The sequence below is a fragment of the Oncorhynchus nerka genome, linkage group LG5 (assembly GCF_034236695.1).
Source record: "Oncorhynchus nerka isolate Pitt River linkage group LG5, Oner_Uvic_2.0, whole genome shotgun sequence".
NCBI classification, from domain to species: domain Eukaryota; kingdom Metazoa; phylum Chordata; class Actinopteri; order Salmoniformes; family Salmonidae; genus Oncorhynchus; species Oncorhynchus nerka.
The window spans coordinates 61,857,150-61,877,777 of NC_088400.1; the positions used below are offsets into that span (position 1 = coordinate 61,857,150).

Genomic DNA, 20,628 nt, shown 5'->3' on the forward strand with positions numbered 1-20,628 from the left:
GTGTATGATGACTTTGTTCACAGTACCTTAATTGATAAACCATTGTTATTATGACAGAAATCCACCAACATGCAGCACAGTCAGTTGGTGAAGTGAAGTGAAGTGAAGTGAGGGGTGGCATGGCTCTTGGGTTGTGGTGATTCTGTCTATTGATCTAGAACAGGGGTGGCCAACCTTCCTCCAGGAGAGATACCAAGTATTATTCAGGCATTTTGCACCAGCCGTGCTCCAACACACCTGATTCAGCTTATCAAGGTCCTGGTGAGCAGCTGATTAGCAGAACAAAGTCTGTGGTAGCTCCAGCTCTGCATGTGGGGGTTTGACCACCCCTGGTCTATCTATGGGATCTATTGATCTGTTTTGGGATGTTGTTAACTCATCACTGTCTTGCCTCTGTCTGTTTTTGGGGTTCTGTTTTTGTGGATGGGACTGATAGAAATGCACCACACAGAGACTTCTGTTCATTTATTTCCACATGATTGAAGTTGTCCCCCTAGACACTAATCCACAATCAGTCTTCAGTTGTTGTTGTGTTCCCCCCCTAATGGTTGACTTAGTGGAGGGCTCTCTGATATCATAGCAGGTGTGTCAATGTGAACACACACCATCAGATGGCGCCATGACACTAAACCTGGCCTCTGGTCCTCCAGTAACCCCAACAGTACACGTTTTTATTGTAACCCTGGACAAGCATGCCTGGTTTAACTTGACAACTAATCATGAAGCCCTCAATGAGATGAATGAGGTGCGTTTGTCCAGGGCTACAATGAAACTGTGTACTGTTAGGGGTACTCAAGGACCACGGTTGGGAAACACTGGTCTGAAATAGTATAGAAAAAAGGGTGCAGTTTCAGATAACAGAACACATTGGATCCCAGTAGGCCTTCTCTTGCAGTTAACGTCCCAACCCTCACATGACACTTCTGAGGGAACTAGTATGCCCTCAAATATAGCAACAGTATTAGAAAAGTTGAAAACAAATGGGCATGACAGGCTACAGTAGGCTTTTTCATGCTGTACTTAATTGTGAAATCGTCAGTGAGCCACTTATGGCAGCTGTTGCTATGGTGACATGCCACGTCTGCATCAGTTGTCTTTTGATTTGAGGCATACGAAGCTCCAGTCTTCAGTTTGAACACGCAACCTACATACGTACACACACAGAGCTGCCTGTCTGATAGTGTTCATGTGTAGAGCAGCGTCTTCGACTACAGCTAAGTCTCACTTTATCACAGTCAGACACAGGAGGCTGAGGATGGTGAGTGGGTGTAGAGTGGGTGTATCTGTACAGTATCTGCTGAAAGCTGGGCAGACTTCAATCGAGTAGAACAGCCCACATGTAGAGATCAGGCATTGACACACACACACACACTCTCTTATGGGTCAGTAGCACTGCTCAATGCAACATGAGTTCTGGGGCTGGACATGGCTTGGGTTGGAACAAAACACGTGCTACCACCTTGACACACACTTTGGGCTCGGGACAAAGCTCCTCCTGCGTTCTCTGCATTACACTGCCATCCCAACCCTCGGCGGGAGGTTGAAGTGTCATATTGAGACTAGTGTGCTTGTCTGCCGTGTGTGTTGTCTTATCTGTGTGGGATTGATAGATTAGTTTGACGGTTTGAAAGGGAGAGAAAGGCTGCGTGGGGGAGAGGGAGCATCAGAGGTGGAGTGTTATAGGAGGGTCTCTGAACCACTGTAATCTGATTTTTAAGCTGCTTATAGGAGCGAGAGAGAGGGAGGGAGTGAGAGAGAGAGACAGGGATGTTGAAAGATGCACAATTACACGGACTGAATCAGTGCACTTGGCCTTCAAAATGTCAGGAGGTTTTTCCGATCGCTTTGTTGGGAACCAGTGATAGTGGTTTTGGGAGAGATGCTGGGAGGACGAATGTTAGGACTAAGTGGAGACTGTGGCTGGTTGACTGCTTTGGACTGGCAATGTGCTGGGGCTTTCATTCTCTGCTGGTTCAATCAGGGATGTTACCTGAGTGCTGGGAAGATGATCTGAATCAGACTCTTGTTCTTGCTCATTGGGCGGATGAAAACCTTCACCCCTTAAACCTATAGCCTTTTCTGACTTCTTTAATCACTGGGATGATTGATTGGAACTTTGGCCTTTTATTCCTTGATCGGAATGATGGATTTGAACTTTGATGGACTTTGGTGAACTCTGACTTCTAACCCCTAACATGCTGATAGTGTGGTGGTGTTCAGCCCTCCTGACCTACGTGTCCCTCTACCTCTCCCTGTCCTTCCTGCGTAGCTTGCTAGCTTCCGACAGAAAAGGGCGAAAGGCGACGGTCAAGTCGCGCAGAAAAAGACGCAGAAGAGGAAGGGCCCGTCTCCAACGCAGAATGACGGCCCAGCGCAAGGTCGCCCCCTAGGGATGGACCTCCGGACAGACGGCAACGCCACACAGCAGGACTGCATGTGTAACAATGAGGTGAGCCTCTGGCTGAATGAATGAAGGGAATGTAAATATCCACACTGTTGCATAGGCTGACTCTATAGTTTAATGCAGCATTTCGATCATCAGGTCTTTGTCAGATTTGATTGTATGCCAATCCCAACTCTATGAGCATGTATCTCTCCATGGGTCAGAACATGTCATTAGTGTCACTGTGGAAAGAAATGGGTTACTAAACACAAAGATGCTTGTGGCAGCTGGTTGTCATAGCAACATGAATGGGATTACTGTGTACTCTATGTACAGGCTTTAAAGGGGAAGTCCACCTAATTTCATGGAAGTAATAAAGCAAGTGTGTTCAATGAGTTGTGTTTGTGCAATGCTAGAACAAAAGCCTGCACCATCACCCTATAGCTCTCAATGGCTAAGATTAGATAGTCACGCTGCTTTGAAGGTATAGTTCACCCAAATGATCAAGCTTGTCTGGTTTTCTAGATAACCAAGCAATTAGTCTATGAATATGTGCAATATGACTAGGTTTACTTACCCAAAACTTTTTTTGAACCCTTAAGGAACCACAATGTTTTGGGGAGACAGATCAGAGCCATCTTCCAGAGGTCCAGTGGAGCCAGGGGCACTTGGAGCAACACCATCCCCAGGAGGGAAGCAGTGTCCGGGGGAGGCAGGCGGTCAGTGGGCATCCTGAGGAGATAGCGGTTGTGGGAGAGGAGGTCCTAGTGGTTCGCACTGGAAAAGATCAGCTCAAGGTACTGAACTGTACCGACACAGACGGTTTATTTAAGCAATAAGGCCAGAGGAGGTGTGTTATATGGCCAATAAACCACGGCTAAGGATACAGTGCTTGGATACAGCCCTTAGCCATGGTATATTGGCCATATTCCACAAACCCCCAAGGTGCCCTATTGCAATTACAAACTGGTTACCAACGTAATTAGACGAGTAAAACGTTTTTAAGATGTTGTACACATGGTATACGGTCTGATATACCACGTCTTTCAGACAATAAACATTCAGTCTTTGTATATGAATTAGGAAATATGTCAAGCTTTTCCTATTGTTGGGGATGGATGGGGGAGAAACGGCTTGAATTCTATTTTCATTATTGCTGGAGAAATGACAAACGTTTTTAAATATGTACCAGGAGAAATGGGTTAGATGTGTGTTCGTATGCATGCCCTGCAACAAAAGTTACACACACACACACACACACTTCACTTGTGTGTTGTACCTCGTTTCCCTCCTTCAGGGAACAGTAGTTATATTCATAACTTTATGGTTAGATGCACTTGTTTGACACACACCACCCACAAACACACACATACACACCACACACATCACTCCTAACTGGGTTGGGTATTTTCTCGTTTGGATTCATTTGTTCTCATGCTTTTTTACCCATAAGAACCCGGGGCTGCTTCTGAATAATTAGAGAGTGCCTTCAGAAAGTATTCAAACCCCTTGAGTTATTCCACATTTTGTTACAGCCTGAATTCAAAATGGATTAAATAGATAATTGTTCTCACCAATCTAAACACGATACCCCATAATGACTAAGTGAGAAAATGTTTTTATAAGTGTCAGCAAAGTTGTTGAAAATGTAATATCTCATTTACATAAGTATTCACACTCCTGAGTCAATACGTAAGTCTCTAAGAGCTTTACATACCTGGATTGTACAATATTTGCCTATTATTATTTTCAAAATTCTTCAAGCTCTGTCAAATTGGTTGCTAGAAAACCATTTAAGTCTTTCCATAGATTTTCAAGCAAGCAACTCCAGTGTAGATTTGGCCTTGTTTTAGGTTATTGTCCTGCTGAAAGGTGAATTCATATCCTGGTGTCTGGTGGAAAGCAGACTGAACCAGGTTTTCCTCTAGGATTTTGCCTGTGCTTAGCTCCATTCCATTTATTTATTTATTTTTATCCTGGAAAAACTCTCCAGTCCTTAATGGTTACATACCCAAAACATGATGCAGCCACCACTATGTTTGAAAATATGGAGTGGTACTCAGTAATCTGTTGTATTGGATTTGCCCCAAAAATAATACTTTTGTGTTCAGGACAAGAATTTAATTCCTTTGCCACATTTTTTGCTGTGTTACTTTAGTGCCTTGTTGCAAACAGGATGCATGTTTTGGAATATTTTTGTGTTCCTTTCACTCTGTCAATTAGATTAGTATTGTGAAGTAACTAAATCTACAATCCTACATTTTCTCCTATCACAGCCATTAAACTCTGTACCAATAGGTGCCCTTCTTTGTGAGGCATTGGAAAACCTTCTTGGTCATTGTGGTTGAATCTGTGCTTGTAATTCACTACTCATCTGAGGGAGAAAAAATGTATGTGTGGGGCAAAGAGATGAGGTAGTCATTCAAAAAGCATGTTAAACACATTGCACACAGTGAGTCAATGCAACTTATTATGTGGGTTAAGTAAATCTTTACTCCTGAACTAGTTTAGGCTTGCCATAAGTGTTTGAATACTTATTGACTTCAGACATTTCAGCTTTTCATTTGTAAAAATGTAGATAAACATAATTCCACTTTGACATTATGGGGTATTGTGTGTAGGCCAGTGATGACAAATTTCAATATAATCCATTTTAAATTCAGGCTGTAAAGCAATAACAAAGTCTAGTGAATACTTTCTGAAGGTACATCTTTCTCATCCATGCTTCTCTCTGCTCCCTCCCTAACTTCCTCCCTCCCCATTTCTCCCAATTTCTCTCTCTGCTCTCCCCCCTCGCTCGCTCGCTCTCCCCCTCCCTCTCTCTCCATCTCTGCCTGTTCCTCTCACTCTGTTATATTTTGCATTCCCCTTGCAATCATATATGTGGCATTTAGCAGACACTTTTAATCCAAAGTGAACAGAATAAAATGTAATAAAGGTGTTTTACGTCTGTGTGCGTGTCCGTGTCTGACTCTATAGTCTCTCTCTCTGCAGCAGTTACAGGCCGCAGTAGAGAAGCGTAATGAGATCATTAGCAGACTGAGCTGTAACCTGCAGGAGGCGCTGGAGAGCAGAGACCAGGAACAGCAGGAGGCCTTCTCCCTCACTGGACAGATACAGGCTCTGAAGATGCAGCTACAGCAGGTTCACACTCACACACACACTTCAAAAAATGTTAAACAAGTACAGTACACATGATTGTGATTGACAAAATTAAAATGTTTTATTTTATTTTACTGCTATTAATGAAATAGTGAATGTAAGCTCTTCGATGTCCCTGTTGTCTTTTCCAGACCTCTCAGTTCTTTCCCTCCAGGACCCAGTGGGGCTCAGAGCTCTCCCTAGCCCAGCGGCAGGCCTCCCGGCCTGGCCACAGCTCCCACGACCTTCCCTCACTCCCCAACCACCTGGAGGTCCCAGTAACAGAACCAGGGAACCAAATACGCACACTCCGAATGGGACATGAACAGACTGGAGCTGGGTGTGAGAGCCCAGCACAATGTATTGATCCTGAGATGGATGTACTGATACACACATTGTGGAGAGAGCTGCTAGAGGAGAGGGAGAAAAACCAGCTCATGCTTTCCCAACTAGAAGAGGAGAGGACAGGGAGGGAGGAGGAGAGGAGAGAGATCCACCAGTACAAGGAGAAGGAGGTGTTGAATAGGGAATTGCAGGAGCTAAGGAGGAGACTGGAGGAGGAGAGGGAGAGAAGGAACGAGAGGGAGGATGAGCGAGAGATCAGGGAAAGACAGGAAGAGGAGAAGAGGAGACTTGGAGAGGAGGTGCAGAGAGTCCGACAGGTGTTGGGGGAGAGAGGGAGAACGAGGGAGGAGTTGGGATTCAAGGCTTCTAAAACTGACAAACTGAACCAGGCAAAGGCCAGTGTGGAGGAGGAGGATGGAGAGAGTGAGGGGGAGAGAGAGGAGTGCCTTCTAGACCTGTCCCTCCCCACTGATGGCACCCCGCTGTTGGAGCGCTACCTCCCCTCGGCCCTCCCCTCACACACACACTTGTCCTGGGCCAATGAAACTCTGGAGGAGTGCAGCTTTCTGGAAGGAAACAGCCTGCTGGACAACTCTGGCAACTACAGGTCAGAGGGAAATTACTGTATGTGTGATTTTGCCCGTATGGTGGATTTTTCCCCCATACGAATCACCTCTCCTAATCTCTCTCCTTTCAGTCCTCTCATCCCTCTCTCCCTACATCCCACCACAGGTTTGAGCTGGACAGTGACATCATCAGCGGTGGTGACCAATCCCAGCTGTCCTTTTCGCAGGAAGAACAGACTCACTTTTCTGTCCCACAATCCACTGCACAGTCCCACCACCCTGACCCTGAGAACGAAACCTTGCCCTCTTTCGCCTCCCAGTGGCAGAACGACCCCCTCTCTGTCTCACGAGACACCAGCGAGACCTCTGAGAGGCTCAGTGAGACGTCGGAGAGTCAGGAGGTCTCAGACCTGGGCAAGGAGCTGCTCATCCAGCAGTGTGGAGACCTCAGGGAGGAGGTGGCTCTGAGGGAGAGGGAGAAGGAGGTGGTGATGGAGGAGTTGAGGAGGAGCGCTGAGGAGCTGGAGGAGGCCAGGGCCAGGTGAGTGTGTTATAGTGTGTACTTGTCTACCATACCTTTGTGTTGGAGAACTTGTTCATGGTGTGTGTGTGTGTGTGTAGGTGGGCCCAGGTCTCTGAGGAGCTGCAGGAGGTGCACTGGGAGCTTGAGGAGGAGCGAGAGAAGAGGAGGCGAGCTGAGGAGGAGATCAGCCTGAAAACACACGAGGAGGACAATCTGAAGAACAGACTCTGCACCTTAATGGAGGAGAGAGAGAAAGAGATGGAGAGACTCAACTCCTCTCCTCTCCTAGAGGAGGGAGGTACCCTCCTCCTCAGCCAGGAACGAGTGATGGAACAGCTAAAAGTGGAGAAATCTCTCCTCCTCGCTCGTCTAAAACAGCAGGAGGAGCTGCTCTCCTCTGTCCGGTTGGAGAAAGGAAGCAACGAGGAGAAAGAGGAGGAGGAGGGAGGAGGAGGAGGAGGAGAAGAAGAAGAGTGTCCTCTCCAGGTTGAAGCAGCAGGAGCAGCTGGTCTCTTCTCTGCAGGAGGTGAAATGGGCAGGAGACTCTGTCTCCTCTGAAGTTCATGCGCTGTTTGGAATACGGCTACAGTCACTACAGGTAGCTAGGAGCTTTCTTCCTACTCCCTCACTACTTCTCCCTCTTTTCACTTTTTCCTCTCGTCCTCCCTCTCACTCTTGTTTCTCCTCATCTTCCACTAGCTAATCCTGGTGTTCTTCTCTCCCTCTAATGGATTTGTTTGGTTCTAATTGGGTCCAAGCTAATAACCCCGCCTCTCCTCTCCAGACCCATCGTGACCAGCTTCTAGCCCTGCTGGAAGAAACTAAAACCAGGCACAAAACCACCACCGCTCTCCTCAGTCAGAAAACCCTGGAGCTCGACACCGCTCAGAAAGAGATGGACAGAGTCCAGAAGGAGGCGGAGACAGCGAGGCAGGAGGCGGAGACAGCGAGGCAGGAAGCGGAGGAGAGGGAGAGGAGGATAGAGCAGACGGAGAGGGAGAAAACGGAGGTAGAGTCTGAGTTGCTGTGTCTGAGACAGAACCTGTGGAACCTGGAGGAGCTGCAGGCCCAGGGAGTGAGGGAGGGTAGAAGGAGAGAGGAGGAGATGGACAGAACCACGCAGAGGATGGAGAAGGTGATGGCGGAGGAGCTGGAGGAGTTCCAGAGACAGCTCCGAGACAAGGAGGAAGAGGTGAGGAGGAGGGTGGTTGTGATGATGATGAGGAGGATGATGATTAGACTATGATATGTATATGGACCTGTTCAGGAAGTACTGAACAGACATGAATTCTATTTTTCAGGTGGCGGAGGAGAGGGAGAAGTGGGAGGAGGAGAGGCAGGAGAAGGACGAGGAGGTGCAGGGGGTGAGACGCCTGCTGGAGGAGCAGCGGAGGGAGAGGGAGCAGGAGGTGAAAGCGCTCCTGGAGCAGCAGATGCGGTCTGTGGAGGAGGCCACCGAGAGACTGAGAAGATCTCACAGTGAGGACGTGCAGGAGCTGCAGGAGAAACACCAGGAGGAGGTGTCTGAGCTGAGCGGCCGTCTGGAGAGAGAGCTGTGTGAGCAGAGACACCGTCTGGAGGATGAGCAGAAGAGACAGATCAGCCTTATCAAACAGGTACACACACACACACACACACACACTACAACAACCTATTCACATACCTGTGTTCTGCTAGTCATCCACCCTCTATCTCTTGTTTTCTGTCTCCAGGTGAACGAGAGAGAACACCAGAGGATAATGTTGGAGATGTCACAGCAGAGGGAGGAGCTTAGCCGTTTGAAGGCAGAGCTATCAGGGGACCAGAGGGAGAGCATGGAGACAGCCCACCAAGCAGAACTACTGCAGATACAGGTACACACACAACTAGACACAAGCACACACACACACACAACCACCCCTACCAGGTTTTCCGTTAGCCGATAATAGCCGGCCAGTTGTCCCAAAAAATATTAAATAATTCATTGATGGAAATACCAGACTATTTAGTGAAATTCAATTAGCGTGTGTATTTTCGTTGGTCGTTATGTTTATCACACGCACAGCATACAGATACAGAACCTAATATGAGCGGAAAATCTGTCAGCGGCGAGAGCTGCTGCTACAGGTCCTCAAACAGCTCATTCCTTCCTGCTGGAGTGAAACATGCTTTTATAAGCCCAATCATCTCGTGTTAAATGTTTTGATGGCCACGATTTAAAGACTTAGTATTTTTATTCCTCAATTGGTCATTGTAGCTCGCTTCCCATTCGCCATTCAAGTACAATAGTAGGCAGGCTTCAATCTGTCACACTCCACTTTACAATGAGCTGGAGGCAGTTTGCATTTGGAGAAAATATTGTTAATAGTTTGAAACCTGAAAGTTTTACTTCATATTATGAGGCATGTCTTGCATTGCTTCAAAGTAGAATCCGACCATAGAAATGTGGAGGCCATTATTTTACGAAGACTTCCATATGCCATTGAAACCAGAAGCCTTTCTCTTTTTACATGTTCTATTGCTTCTCAAATCAACTTTATTTCATTGTCCAGTAGCCAAAGGCACAATCCTAGTCATATTACCAATTCACGCTAGCTCCTGCATCTTTAGATCTCCCCTCTTTCTACATTTTGAACAGATTTTTTTTCATCTGTCACATGCAACTGTTTGCATTTGCGGTGTGCTTTTGACAACTGTGTTCTCCTGCTAATTGCATTATGGAACGAACATGCGTAGCTTTGGTGTGTTGCTGCACTAATCATCTGAATAAATAATAGTTTATTCAAATGTTACGCTAAATGTTCAGATCTGTTGCATTGGCCTCATTGCCTTTTTAACATTTTCATTTTTATGTCTCTTAGCTTACTGGTTGTATGAATTTAGGATCTATCATCCCACAACTGTCCCAGAGTCTGTTTGGAATAGTTTATCTCTTTCTCCCACAGAACGACTAGCTGACCAATAGATTATCGTAACTATTATGGTCAAGATTGACATACGCTAGTGATTTTGCCGTTCGTTACTCGTCTTGTTGGCTGAGGAAAAGTAATTGTGGCAGGTCATCTATCATCTCCAAAGTGCTCATCGGTTTTTGGTAAGGATGCGTGTCGTTGCATCCTCAAGTTGCGTGTTCTGTTAAAGCTGCAATATGTCACTTTTTGGGAGACCCGACCAAATTCTCATAGAAATATGTGTTAGAGATCTGTCATTGTCATTGAAAGCAAGTCTAAGAAGTGGTAGAGCTGTTTTATGTGTGGTATTTCTATGCTTCCCATTAAGATATTTCACAGTGGTTTAGATGGTACAATGATGCTGTACACTTTACTTGCTTTGTTACATAAACTGAAATTAAGCTAAATATTTGAATTTTAACAACCAGGAAATGGCAGAGCGATCTTTAAAATGAATAACCATAATCTAAATGTGTTTTCTGTCATTCTGATCACTGTGGGTGTACGCCTTAATTACGTTGCGCACTCGATACGAATGGGTCAAGTACATTTCTCATGTTTCCATTAAATTAAAATGCTTCCTTCAAATGTCCGGCTTCACATTTTCCTAATGGAAACCCTACCCCCTACCTACCTCTCTCCCTTATCTATCGCGCTATAGGGCCAACAGGCTCTGGAGCTGGAGGCGCTGCGTCTGAGTCTGACCAACCACCAAACGACCCAGCTAGAGCTCTCCCAGACCAACCTGCAGCGGGAGCGGGAGGCCTCTCTAAGCGAGCTCCAGGCTTCCCTCAGGGAGAAGTGGGCCCAGGAGAGGGCCGTGCTGCAGGCCAGACAGCAGTTTGAGGTGGAGAGGCTGAGAGCTGAGAGTGAGGAGAGGATCCAGCGAGAGCAGCAGGAGTTTCACAGGAACATGGGTGAGGATGATGGTGGTAGAATAGGGCCTTCTCACGCAGATGCTCCAATGCATAGCTCTGTTTAACAAATGGACCTTCATCTGACCTGATCGAGTAAACTGTCATTGGTGACCATTTTTGTCGTTGTGTGTGTAGATGCTCTGAGGCAGGAGTGTGAGAGTCGTCTCTCCCAGGAGAGAGCGTCCATGGAGGAGCGGCAGGCTGCAGAAATAGTGGCCTTGAGATCCCGGTGGCAGCAGGAGTCCGAGAAGGCCCAGTCAGAGCTCCAGACTCAGCTGTCAGAGGCTCGGGTATCACTCTCCTCTACCCAGGCAGCCTTCACCCAGACTGGGGCAGATCTGTCCGAGGCCCGGGCTAGCCTGGAGGAGCTCCAGAAGCTGGAGGGGGAGCTGAGCCAGGCCTGGACCGACAGGGACGCTGCTGCCCGTGAGTCGACTAATAAGTGTTATTGATTTTGTCCATATGTTGTAAGCATGTTGTAAACACGTGGTAGGGATGTTATGAATGTGTTACTGCTACTCTCCAGGTGCAGTGGAGGATCTGGTGTCCAGACATCAAGTGGTGCTGCAGGAGAGAGAGGAGCAAACACTGCAGCTACAGCAGGAGGTGAACACACACTTCTGTTTCTGAGATTTGCTTTATGCTTTGGATGGTGCCTTTCCTAAATGTCTCGCTCTGTCTCCCCCCCCTTTAGGTGTGTCGTCTGCATGGGGAGCAAGTGACTCTGAGACAGACTTGTGACCAGGAGGTTGCTCAGCTAGACAACATGAGGACCAACCGCCAGGAACTGGGACGTGAGTATATACACACACACACACTCTGGACCTATGCTAGAACATAATTGGTTTGATTGGTCAGCCATCAGAATTTCAGATACCTTCTCATTTTCCTTCGCCTCGCTCTCCAGAGTTGAAGGAGCAGCTACTAGCTCGTTCGTCGCGGGTGGATGACATCGAGCGTCTGCAGGTGGAGTTTAACGTGCAGAGGCGGGAGATCAATGAGCAGAACGAGGTCGAGCTGGAGAACCTGAGGAGGTACACACACACACACACACACACACCTATGCAGCTGAATGTGCTCTCCTACACACACCTATACAGGTAGGTACATGCACAAGGTATACAAGTGAACACACACCAATGTAAACCCATGCATGTGAACACACACTTACAGCCCATTCATGTATATCCGGTCAGGTACTTTGAGCAGCGTCTGCGAGTAGCAGAGGAGAGCTACCGGGAGGAGATAGCCCTGCTGCAGTTGAGACTGGTGGAGGGAGCCTTGGAGGACTCTGTACTCAAGACCCAGGATGCTAGGTATGCTAGTAGGCCTTGATCGGCTAATCTGCCCACCAGCCGCCAATTGCACACAATCTATAAGCCTGGGCCAGTGGTGGGCCATCTTACTGACCGCTGTTGTGTGTGTAGTTTCCTGTCTGAAGGGAGAGGGGAGGAGGAGAGGAACGATGTTCTGGCTGAGATCACACTGAAACTGGAGAAACACCAGGAGGCGTTTGACCAGCTGCGTGTCCAGTTGGAGGAGAGACACACTAAGGAACTACCTAACCTACGGTCCTCTCTGGCCCTGCCCTACAGAGAGGAGCTGCTACAGGTACACACACACACAACAGGGTTTTACCGTTAACCGGTAATAGCCAGATTTTGCCCCCCCCCTCCAAAAATATCAAAAAGACAATATATAAAATTGGCCTTGCCAATTAATTGTCCGGGAGAAATAAATAAATCCCATTGGCCAAAATGGCAGTATTCATTGATTGAAACATCTGTTGATGTCGCGTGAGAGCTGCTGCTACAGATCATCAAACCGCTCGTTTATTGCTGCTGGAGTGAAACGTGCTTTTATAAACACAATCATTGCGCAACAGTTCTTAATGCAGTTTTGATGGCCACGATTTAATAATAGCTTGTTATTTCTCACCTGGTAGTTGAAGCACGCTTCCCATTCACCATTTCAAGTGCCGAGGCAACTAGGCAGGCTTCAGTGCGTCACACACCACTTTGAGATGTGCTGGAGGCAGTATGCATTTTGAAATTCATACTTAATTGTTTGAAACTACATATTATTAGGCATGTCTTACCTTGCTTCAAAATAGCAAAATCCAAGCAAATGTGCAGGCAAGACTTCCATATGCCATTTAAACCAGTAGCCTATTTCTCTTATGTTGGTTTTCAAATCAACTTTCATTGTCCAGTAGCCAAAGGCACAATCCTAGTCATATTAGCAACTCATGCTAGTTGTTGCATCTTTAGATCTCCCCTCGTTCTACGTTTCTAACAGATATTTTCATCTCTTGAAATCGCTGGCATGTGCGGTGCCCTTTTGACAAGTGTTTTCCGCTAACTGCATTATGGAATGAACATTCACACGTAGCCTACTGCCTCGCGCGCATTGCTGCGCTTAGAATGTAAAGAAATAATAGTTGATCAACATTTTAAGCTAAATGTTCTGATCTGTCGCATGAGCCTCGTTTCTTTTGAATGTTTTTTTGGGGTGTATCCTAGGCCTACTGGTTGTATGAATTTGGGATTTATCAACCCACAACTGTCCCAGAGTCTGTTTGGGGTTGGCTATTTCTTTCTCTCACAGAACAAACTTTTCTTCTATGTGAAATAGTAAATTGACGTAGGCTTGTGATTTTGCTGTTCGTTTACTCCTCTCGTTGGCTGAAGAAAAATACATGTGGACAGTGATTCTAACATCTTCAAATTGCGCATCGGAATTCGATAAGGACACAAGCCATAGACTCTGATGCAAAATGGGACTTCTGGAATTCAGAGCACTGAGGGTGGGACGCCCTAATCAGGTTACGCACCCAATGCATATTGGTCCGGCAAATGTAATAAATGTCCGGTAAATTAAAATGCTGCCGGTCAAATGTCCGGGGCCACATTTTACGAGCGTAAACACAGAGCGAGCGCACGCACAAACACACACACACACACACACACACACACACACACAGGAGCAGTCTCACCTATGATCAGGCCTAGTCTTTCCCCTCACTCTTTCCTTTTCTCTCTAGGTGCGTTTGGACCTGACTGATCGTTACTATGGCGACCTGCAGGAGCTGAAGACTTGCCACGCCCTCGAGATGGAACAACTCCGCGCTAAACTGTCAGACAGCCATGTCAGAGGTATACAGACACACACACACGCGCAATTGGAATATTCTTCAACATATAAAAAGGTTTTCTCTTTCCCTCAATTTATCCTTTTCCTCTAATCTCTTCCACACAGAGCTGACGAGGGTGCGTCTGGAGGCTGCCATACAGGTGGAGGTATGAATGATGATAGTGAATTAATTAGATTCTGTGAATCGAAGTTCTGTTAAGTTTCCAGTGGGAGTAGGTTTGCTAATGTGATGTGAATAGGTGGAGGTGGAGCATAGGATGTGGTGTCACTCTGAGGAGCTGCAGACCAGAACGACCATGATCCAGAACATGGAGACACAATTGGCTGCCGTGGCAGACACACACAACATGGAGCTATGCGCACGCACTATGAAGGTACACACACACACACACACACACTGACAGCAAGTACATACAGTTGAAGTCGGAAGTTTACATACACCTTAGCCAAATACATTTAAATTCAGTTTTTCACAATTCCTGACATTTAATCCTAGCAGAAAATTGCCTGTCTTAGGTCAGTTATGATCACCACTTTATTTTAAGAATGTGAAATCAGTCAGAAATCATTCTCTCTACTATAATTCTATCAGCTTTTATTTCTTTCATCGCATTCCCAGTGGGTCAGAAGTTTACATACACTCAATTAGTATTTGGTAGCATTGCCTTTAAATTGTTTAACTTGGGTCAAACGTTTCAGGTAGCCTTCCACAAGCTTATCACAATAAGTTGGGTGAATTTTGGCCCATTCCTCCTGACAGAGCTGGTGTAACTGAGTCAGGCTTGTAGGCCTCCTTGCTCGCACATGCTTTTTCAGTTCTGCCCATACATTTTCTACAGGATTGAGGTCAGGGCTTTGTGATGGCCACTCCAATACCTTGACTTTGTTGTCCTTAAGCCATTTTGCCACAACTTTGGAAGTATGCTTGGGGTCATTGTCCATTTGGAAGACCCATTTACGACCATGTTGCTTCAATATATCCACATAATTTTCCTGTCTCATGATGCCATCTATTTTGTGAAGTGCACCAGTCCCTCCTGCAGCAAAGCACCCCCACAACATGATGCTGCCACCCCCGTGCTTCACGGTTGGGATGGTGTTCTTCAGCTTGCAAGCCTCCCCCTTTTTCCTTCAAACATAACAATGGTCATTATGGCCAAACAGTTATATATTTGTTTCATCAGACCAGAGGACATTTCTCCAAAAAGTAGCATCTTTGTCCCCATGTGCAGTTGCAAACCGTAGTCTGGCTTTTTATGGCGGTTTTGGAGCAGTGGCTTCTTCCTTGCTGAGTGGCTTCTTCCTTGCTGAGCGGCCTTTCAGGTTATGTCGATATAGAACTTGTTTTACTGTGGATATAGATACTTTTGTGCCTGTTTCCTCCAGCATCTTCACAAGGTCCTTTGCTGTTGTTCTGGGATTGATTTGCATGTTACGCACCAAAGTACGTTCATCTCTAGGAGACAGAACGCGTCTCCTTCCTGAGTGGTATGCTGACTGCATGTTCCCATTGTGTTTATACTTGCGTACTATCGTTTGTAGAGATGAACGTGGTACCGTCAGGCATTTGGAAATTGCTCCCTAGGATGAACCAGACTTGTGGAGGCCTACAATTGTTTTTCTGAGGTCTTTGGCTGATTTTCTTTTGATTTTCCCATGCTTTCAAGCAAAGAGGCATTGAGTTTGAAGGTAGGCTTTGAAATATATCCACGGGTAAACCTCCAATTGATTCAAATTATGTCAATTATCATATCAGAAACTTCTAAAGCCATGACCTTATTTTCTGGATTTTTCCAAGGTGTTTAAAGGCACAGTCAACTTAGTGTATGTAAATGTCTGACCCACTGGAATTGTGATACAGTGAAATCATCTTTCTGTAAACAACTGTTGGAAAAATTATTTGTCATGCGTACAGTAGATGTCCTACCCGATTTGCCAAAACTATAGTTTGTTTACAAGAAATTTGTGGAGTGGTTGAAAAACGAGTTTTAATGACTCCAACCTAAGTCTATGTAAACTTCTGACTTCAACTGTATAAACATTATTGTGTGACAGCGTAATGAGTGTTGCTACATGTTGACCCAGAATGACCATATGTTGACCTGGATGTTTTGACCCTGAATGACTATGTTGACCTGGATGTTTTGACCCTGAATGACTATGTTGACCTGGATTGTTTTTAGCTGAAGCAGAGCTTTGCTGAGGAGCTGGGTGTAAAACTAGCAGAGGAACGTAAGGAGGAGAGGGAGCGAGTGATGGAGGAGATGACCCTGAGGAGAGCGGAGGAGGTGCAGAGGCTCAGACAGGAGCTCCAGGAGGAGGGGGAGGCACGGGTCTCTGCCCTGAGAGAGGAGATGGAGAGAGGGATGGCAGCGGAAAGGAAAGCTCTGGAGAAAGGGATTGAGGAGGCGAGAGCAGCGCTCAGGAGTCTACAAGCCTCACTAGACAACGACCAGAGTAAGTACATAAAAAAGTTTCATGTAGTTCAACAACTCTCTTATTCTCCTGTCTCTTCTGTATGGTCTTTCCCCTTTGTCTCACATGTCTCTCCCCCAGACCCCCAGGCGGTGGCAGTGAGACAGAGACTAGAGTCCCAGTACGAAGCTGAGCTGGCCAGGGCCAAGTCCACCGTGGCTGCTGAGGTCAAGGAGCTGACCGCTCTGCTTCAGGGGCAGGGAGACCAGAGGCTGCGCCAAGCCCAGGACAGGTGAGACCTGGCTGGGGTAAAACACCCAAAGAGACTGGGGGGGGTCTGGAGGTTAATATAGTGTATTTCATATAATACCAGAGATTCTCACGAGCTAGTGAAAGTTTGCCCCATAGTAAACGAATGCATTCACAGAGAGAGTTAACACTCTATCTGTCCTTTCATCTTGAAATGAATCTGGCTGACCTGTTCTGCATGTGTGTAGGTTCCAGGAGGAGAGGGAGGAGTTGGCGCAGCGTCTGGCCCAGCAGGGTGAGGTTTCTCTGGGGGAGCTGAGGGAGGAACACATGGCCGCCATGGAACTCCTGAAAACCACGCTACTGACCAACCACACAAAGGACATGGACACACTACGAACCAATCACAAAGTAGAACTGGAGTTCTTGTTGGCCAATCACAAGGCTGAGCTCAAAGCAATGGCAATGGAGATCGCAACAAAACACAAGGAGGAGCTTGTTGTCTTGGAAACCAGCCTTGAATCAAAACGCAAGGCAGAGCTCGATCGCCTGGAGGCAGTCCTACAGGAAACCAATGAGGCTCAGCTAGAGGCACAGGAGGCAGAGTTAGAACACCGGCATCAGGAAGAGAGGGAGGAGCTGGAGAAGAGGATGCTGGGTAATATGGACACACTGGAGACCACGTACCTGAGGGAGATCCAGGTGAGAACATGCGCGCACACACACACACACAGAGTTTTAAATCTTGTATATCTATATTCTACATTTCACATCTATTTTATCTTCATGTTCCCTTATCTCAGACTCTACGCTATCAGAAATTACAGCTTGAGGCGGAGCATATGCGGGAAGTGGAGTGTGATGGGTTGGAGCAGCAGTCTGTCAGGGAGGAGCTGAGGAAGAAGCTGGCTCAGCTTCACATGGAGAAGTTTAGCGCCATGGCAACAGAGCTCAGCCACACCCACCAGGTGAGACAACAGTGGTCATTTGATGTCAAGGGAAGATGCAAATTCACCACAGTAAAAAAAGAATGGTCTTGTGTATTCATTAGACAATTCTGTTTTCTCTTTTATTGCTCTCTCTCTCAGAATGAGTTGACAATCCAGAGAGAGGCCTTAGAAGCTGAACACCACACGGCTCTGGAGGCCCTCAGGAAAAAGGTACTCATCCCTCCACCCCTTACCTGGTCTATCCATTAGTCTGAGCATCTGTCCGTCCATTCAGGTGTGTTTTGATCTGGTCGTGTCTGTCTCAAGGTCTTGGAGTTGGCGCAACAGCACTGCACCGCATTAGAGGGGCTCACACGCACCTACACCTCAGAGACACAGCAACTCAACACACAGCACCAGCAGCAGCTTCAGGTCTGACACACTTACACACCATTCCAGAACATCCCATTCCCCTTCTCAGTAGTCTTAATGCTGACTGTGTCTCTAATGGCATATAAAAGTGAAGGGATTACTCTCTCATTGTGCGTTCACACACTGTATTAGACGAGGGGTGTGTGGTGTGTGTGTGTGTGTAGGAGCTAAAGAGTGCGTCTGTGAGAGAGCTACAGGCGTGTCGCCGGGAGCTGGAGGAGTCATTGTCACGGCAACGGCTGCACTTCCTGGAAGAGGTTGAGCTTCTGAAGGCCCAAGCAGAGGAGAGACTTCAGCACAAGATCAGCCAACTGAAGGTGAGAGGAGGAGAGATATGGAGAGGAAGAAGAATTAACTTGCTGTCTGATAGGCTAGAGGAAATATTCATCGTATTGCTTGGAAGGCAATCCGAAGAGGGAGAGAGGGTGGGGGAAACGGCGTGAGGTCTTCATCAGCTTTAAACATTGTAATGAACTATACAGGAAGGTATGTAACGGTGGTGGGTGTCTTTTAGGATGCATTTGGCTTGAACACATTTTTTTATATTTTTTTTAACCTTTATTTAACTAGGCAAGTCAGTTAAGAACACATTCTTATTTTCAATGACGGCCTAGGAACAGTGGGTTAACTGCCTGTTCAGGGGCAGAACGACAGATTTAAACCTTGTCAGCTTGGGGATTTGAACTTGCAACCTTCCGGTTACTAGGCCAACGCTCTAACCACTAGGCTACCCTGCTGCCCCGACTGTCGCCATTCAGTTGTGCATCTGACTAGTTATCACCTTTCCCTGTCTTGATGTCACAGTCGTCTGCCATTGTGTTCTACGTGTAGATCACTGAGAGAAACTGAATTCTGACAGATTACATTATATAATGGGGCTAGATTTTGGAGGTCTGTCTCTTTCTGTGTGCGCGCGCATATATGTGTGTACACCCTAGCAAGACTAGGGTTAGCCCATGCCTGGCCAGTGTCCCATGAGATTTACACAACCATCATAATCCTTTCTTCATATAGGACGGTGTGTGTTTTTCGTATCGGTGGTATCCGTGTGTGTCTATTTCAGTGGTTGTGTGTTACTGCCATGTGAACAGTGGCTAAATGGGATGGATTTGAGCTTTTGATCCTCTGATGCAGAAGGTTTTATTTTGTACACTTAAAAAAATATATATATGAAAAAAATGATGCATTTGAGCTGAGCGAGAGCTAGCAGTCTGTTAGTCTGAATCAGCTTGGGAGTTTTTGGTTGTAGTTTTAACATTAAACGTTGGAAAAGGGAGAGCTGTTACCCAATAACCTTGGTGTGAGTTTTAGGACAAGTTCTTAGAACAGAAGTGCTCTCTGGCGGTCTGGACAGCATTACCAGCATCTCTTTCCTCTGAAGGCGGAGTTTGAGGAGCAGAAGGAGGCGGAGCTATCAGAACAGAGGCAGAGCTTCGGTGCTGAACACGAGCAGAAGGAACAAAGCTACACCGACAAGATGAGCCAGCTCACTGCACAACTGCTACAGCTGGACACTGTGGTGTCACAGGTAACCCACACCACACACACCAGAGTATTTGCGCGTGTCCAATATGACTGGAGCGCCGAGCGAGATTCCCAACGGCTGGAGCGTCGGCCTTCTCGCCCGCTCCAACTTCACTCCAGTAGCGTTTACTTCAGGAGCTCAGGGCATGCCCGGCCCAGCATGCACTTGTCGTCTACTTGTGTGCAGCTATAGCCCCTTGCTTTAGCTACTGTCTGTTTGCTGAATATTTTCAGAAACAAACTAATAAAACACACAGGTGCAAAATCAAGTTGACTTTCAAAGATGAGGAGCAATAAGAGGGGAGTGCGGTGATCCAATGGTAGTGTCCACAACTAAAGAGTCATTGTAGAATCTGAGGAAGCATGATGGTATACCTACTATGTGCACATGCTAAAAGAATAAAGTATGTGGGTAGATATCGAAGTGTCATTGTAGCAAAGTATTTATAAACCAAGAATCGTATTTCTTAAACGCTTCGTTCATCATACAATCGACCATAATTGATTTTGGTCCAATATGCCTGGCATATTCCCACGTTCAGAGAGCTTTGTCTTGATTGGGTTATTTTGCCTAAAGACCTTTGGGCCTATCTATAGAAAAGTAAAAACAACTCTGCATCCCTGGTGGCTCTGCAAGTGTGGAGAGGATATTCTCTGCTGCTGACCTGCTCTCACCACACCATCGTATGAGCCTGAAGCCACAGACTGGCCAAACTCGGGCTTCTAAAAATGAAGGCACTAATAAGTCATTATTTTATTTGTATTTAATTCTATGTAAGTCACAGCCTACATGCACATTTTCTAGATTATAATGATTGAATACGCTTTATGTCCCTACCAGCTTATTGTGTCGACACTAGAAAATGCTTCTCAATGTTTTTCTTTTTTAGGCTATAGCCTTGAAATAATAGAAATAATATAGCCTAAATAATTCATTCCCGTTCCTTTTTAGACTCCCTGTCGGTCTCCTGACCTATTTAGAGTGTTTATATACTGTTTAATATGACATAAAGTCTATTTGAAATGATGAGCACCTCTTACATTCACCTTTTCATGTTTATTATAATACTTTTCATTCAAATCATATGGTTTGGTTTCAATACTTCAAAACCAAATGGTAG

The 20,628-nt window shown here is 46.3% G+C and overlaps 1 protein-coding gene across 1 annotated transcript in view; it reads left to right on the forward strand.

Annotated features, from left to right (window-relative positions):
• LOC115129878 (pericentrin-like) overlaps positions 1–20,628 on the forward strand; it is a 35,584-nt gene that overhangs the window by 1,108 nt on the left and 13,848 nt on the right. Inside the window, 28 exon segments of the mRNA XM_065018831.1 lie at positions 2,270–2,449; positions 2,986–3,180; positions 5,378–5,527; positions 5,677–6,476; positions 6,602–6,976; positions 7,057–7,398; positions 7,400–7,556; positions 7,743–8,150; positions 8,260–8,574; positions 8,671–8,811; positions 10,550–10,805; positions 10,941–11,231; positions 11,332–11,411; positions 11,500–11,599; positions 11,713–11,839; positions 12,002–12,121; positions 12,233–12,416; positions 13,849–13,960; positions 14,064–14,104; positions 14,198–14,332; positions 16,142–16,415; positions 16,515–16,665; positions 16,871–17,324; positions 17,426–17,590; positions 17,711–17,782; positions 17,879–17,983; positions 18,148–18,300; positions 19,365–19,511. Of these exon segments, the coding sequence (XP_064874903.1) occupies positions 2,270–2,449; positions 2,986–3,180; positions 5,378–5,527; positions 5,677–6,476; positions 6,602–6,976; positions 7,057–7,398; positions 7,400–7,556; positions 7,743–8,150; positions 8,260–8,574; positions 8,671–8,811; positions 10,550–10,805; positions 10,941–11,231; positions 11,332–11,411; positions 11,500–11,599; positions 11,713–11,839; positions 12,002–12,121; positions 12,233–12,416; positions 13,849–13,960; positions 14,064–14,104; positions 14,198–14,332; positions 16,142–16,415; positions 16,515–16,665; positions 16,871–17,324; positions 17,426–17,590; positions 17,711–17,782; positions 17,879–17,983; positions 18,148–18,300; positions 19,365–19,511 (6,030 nt within the window).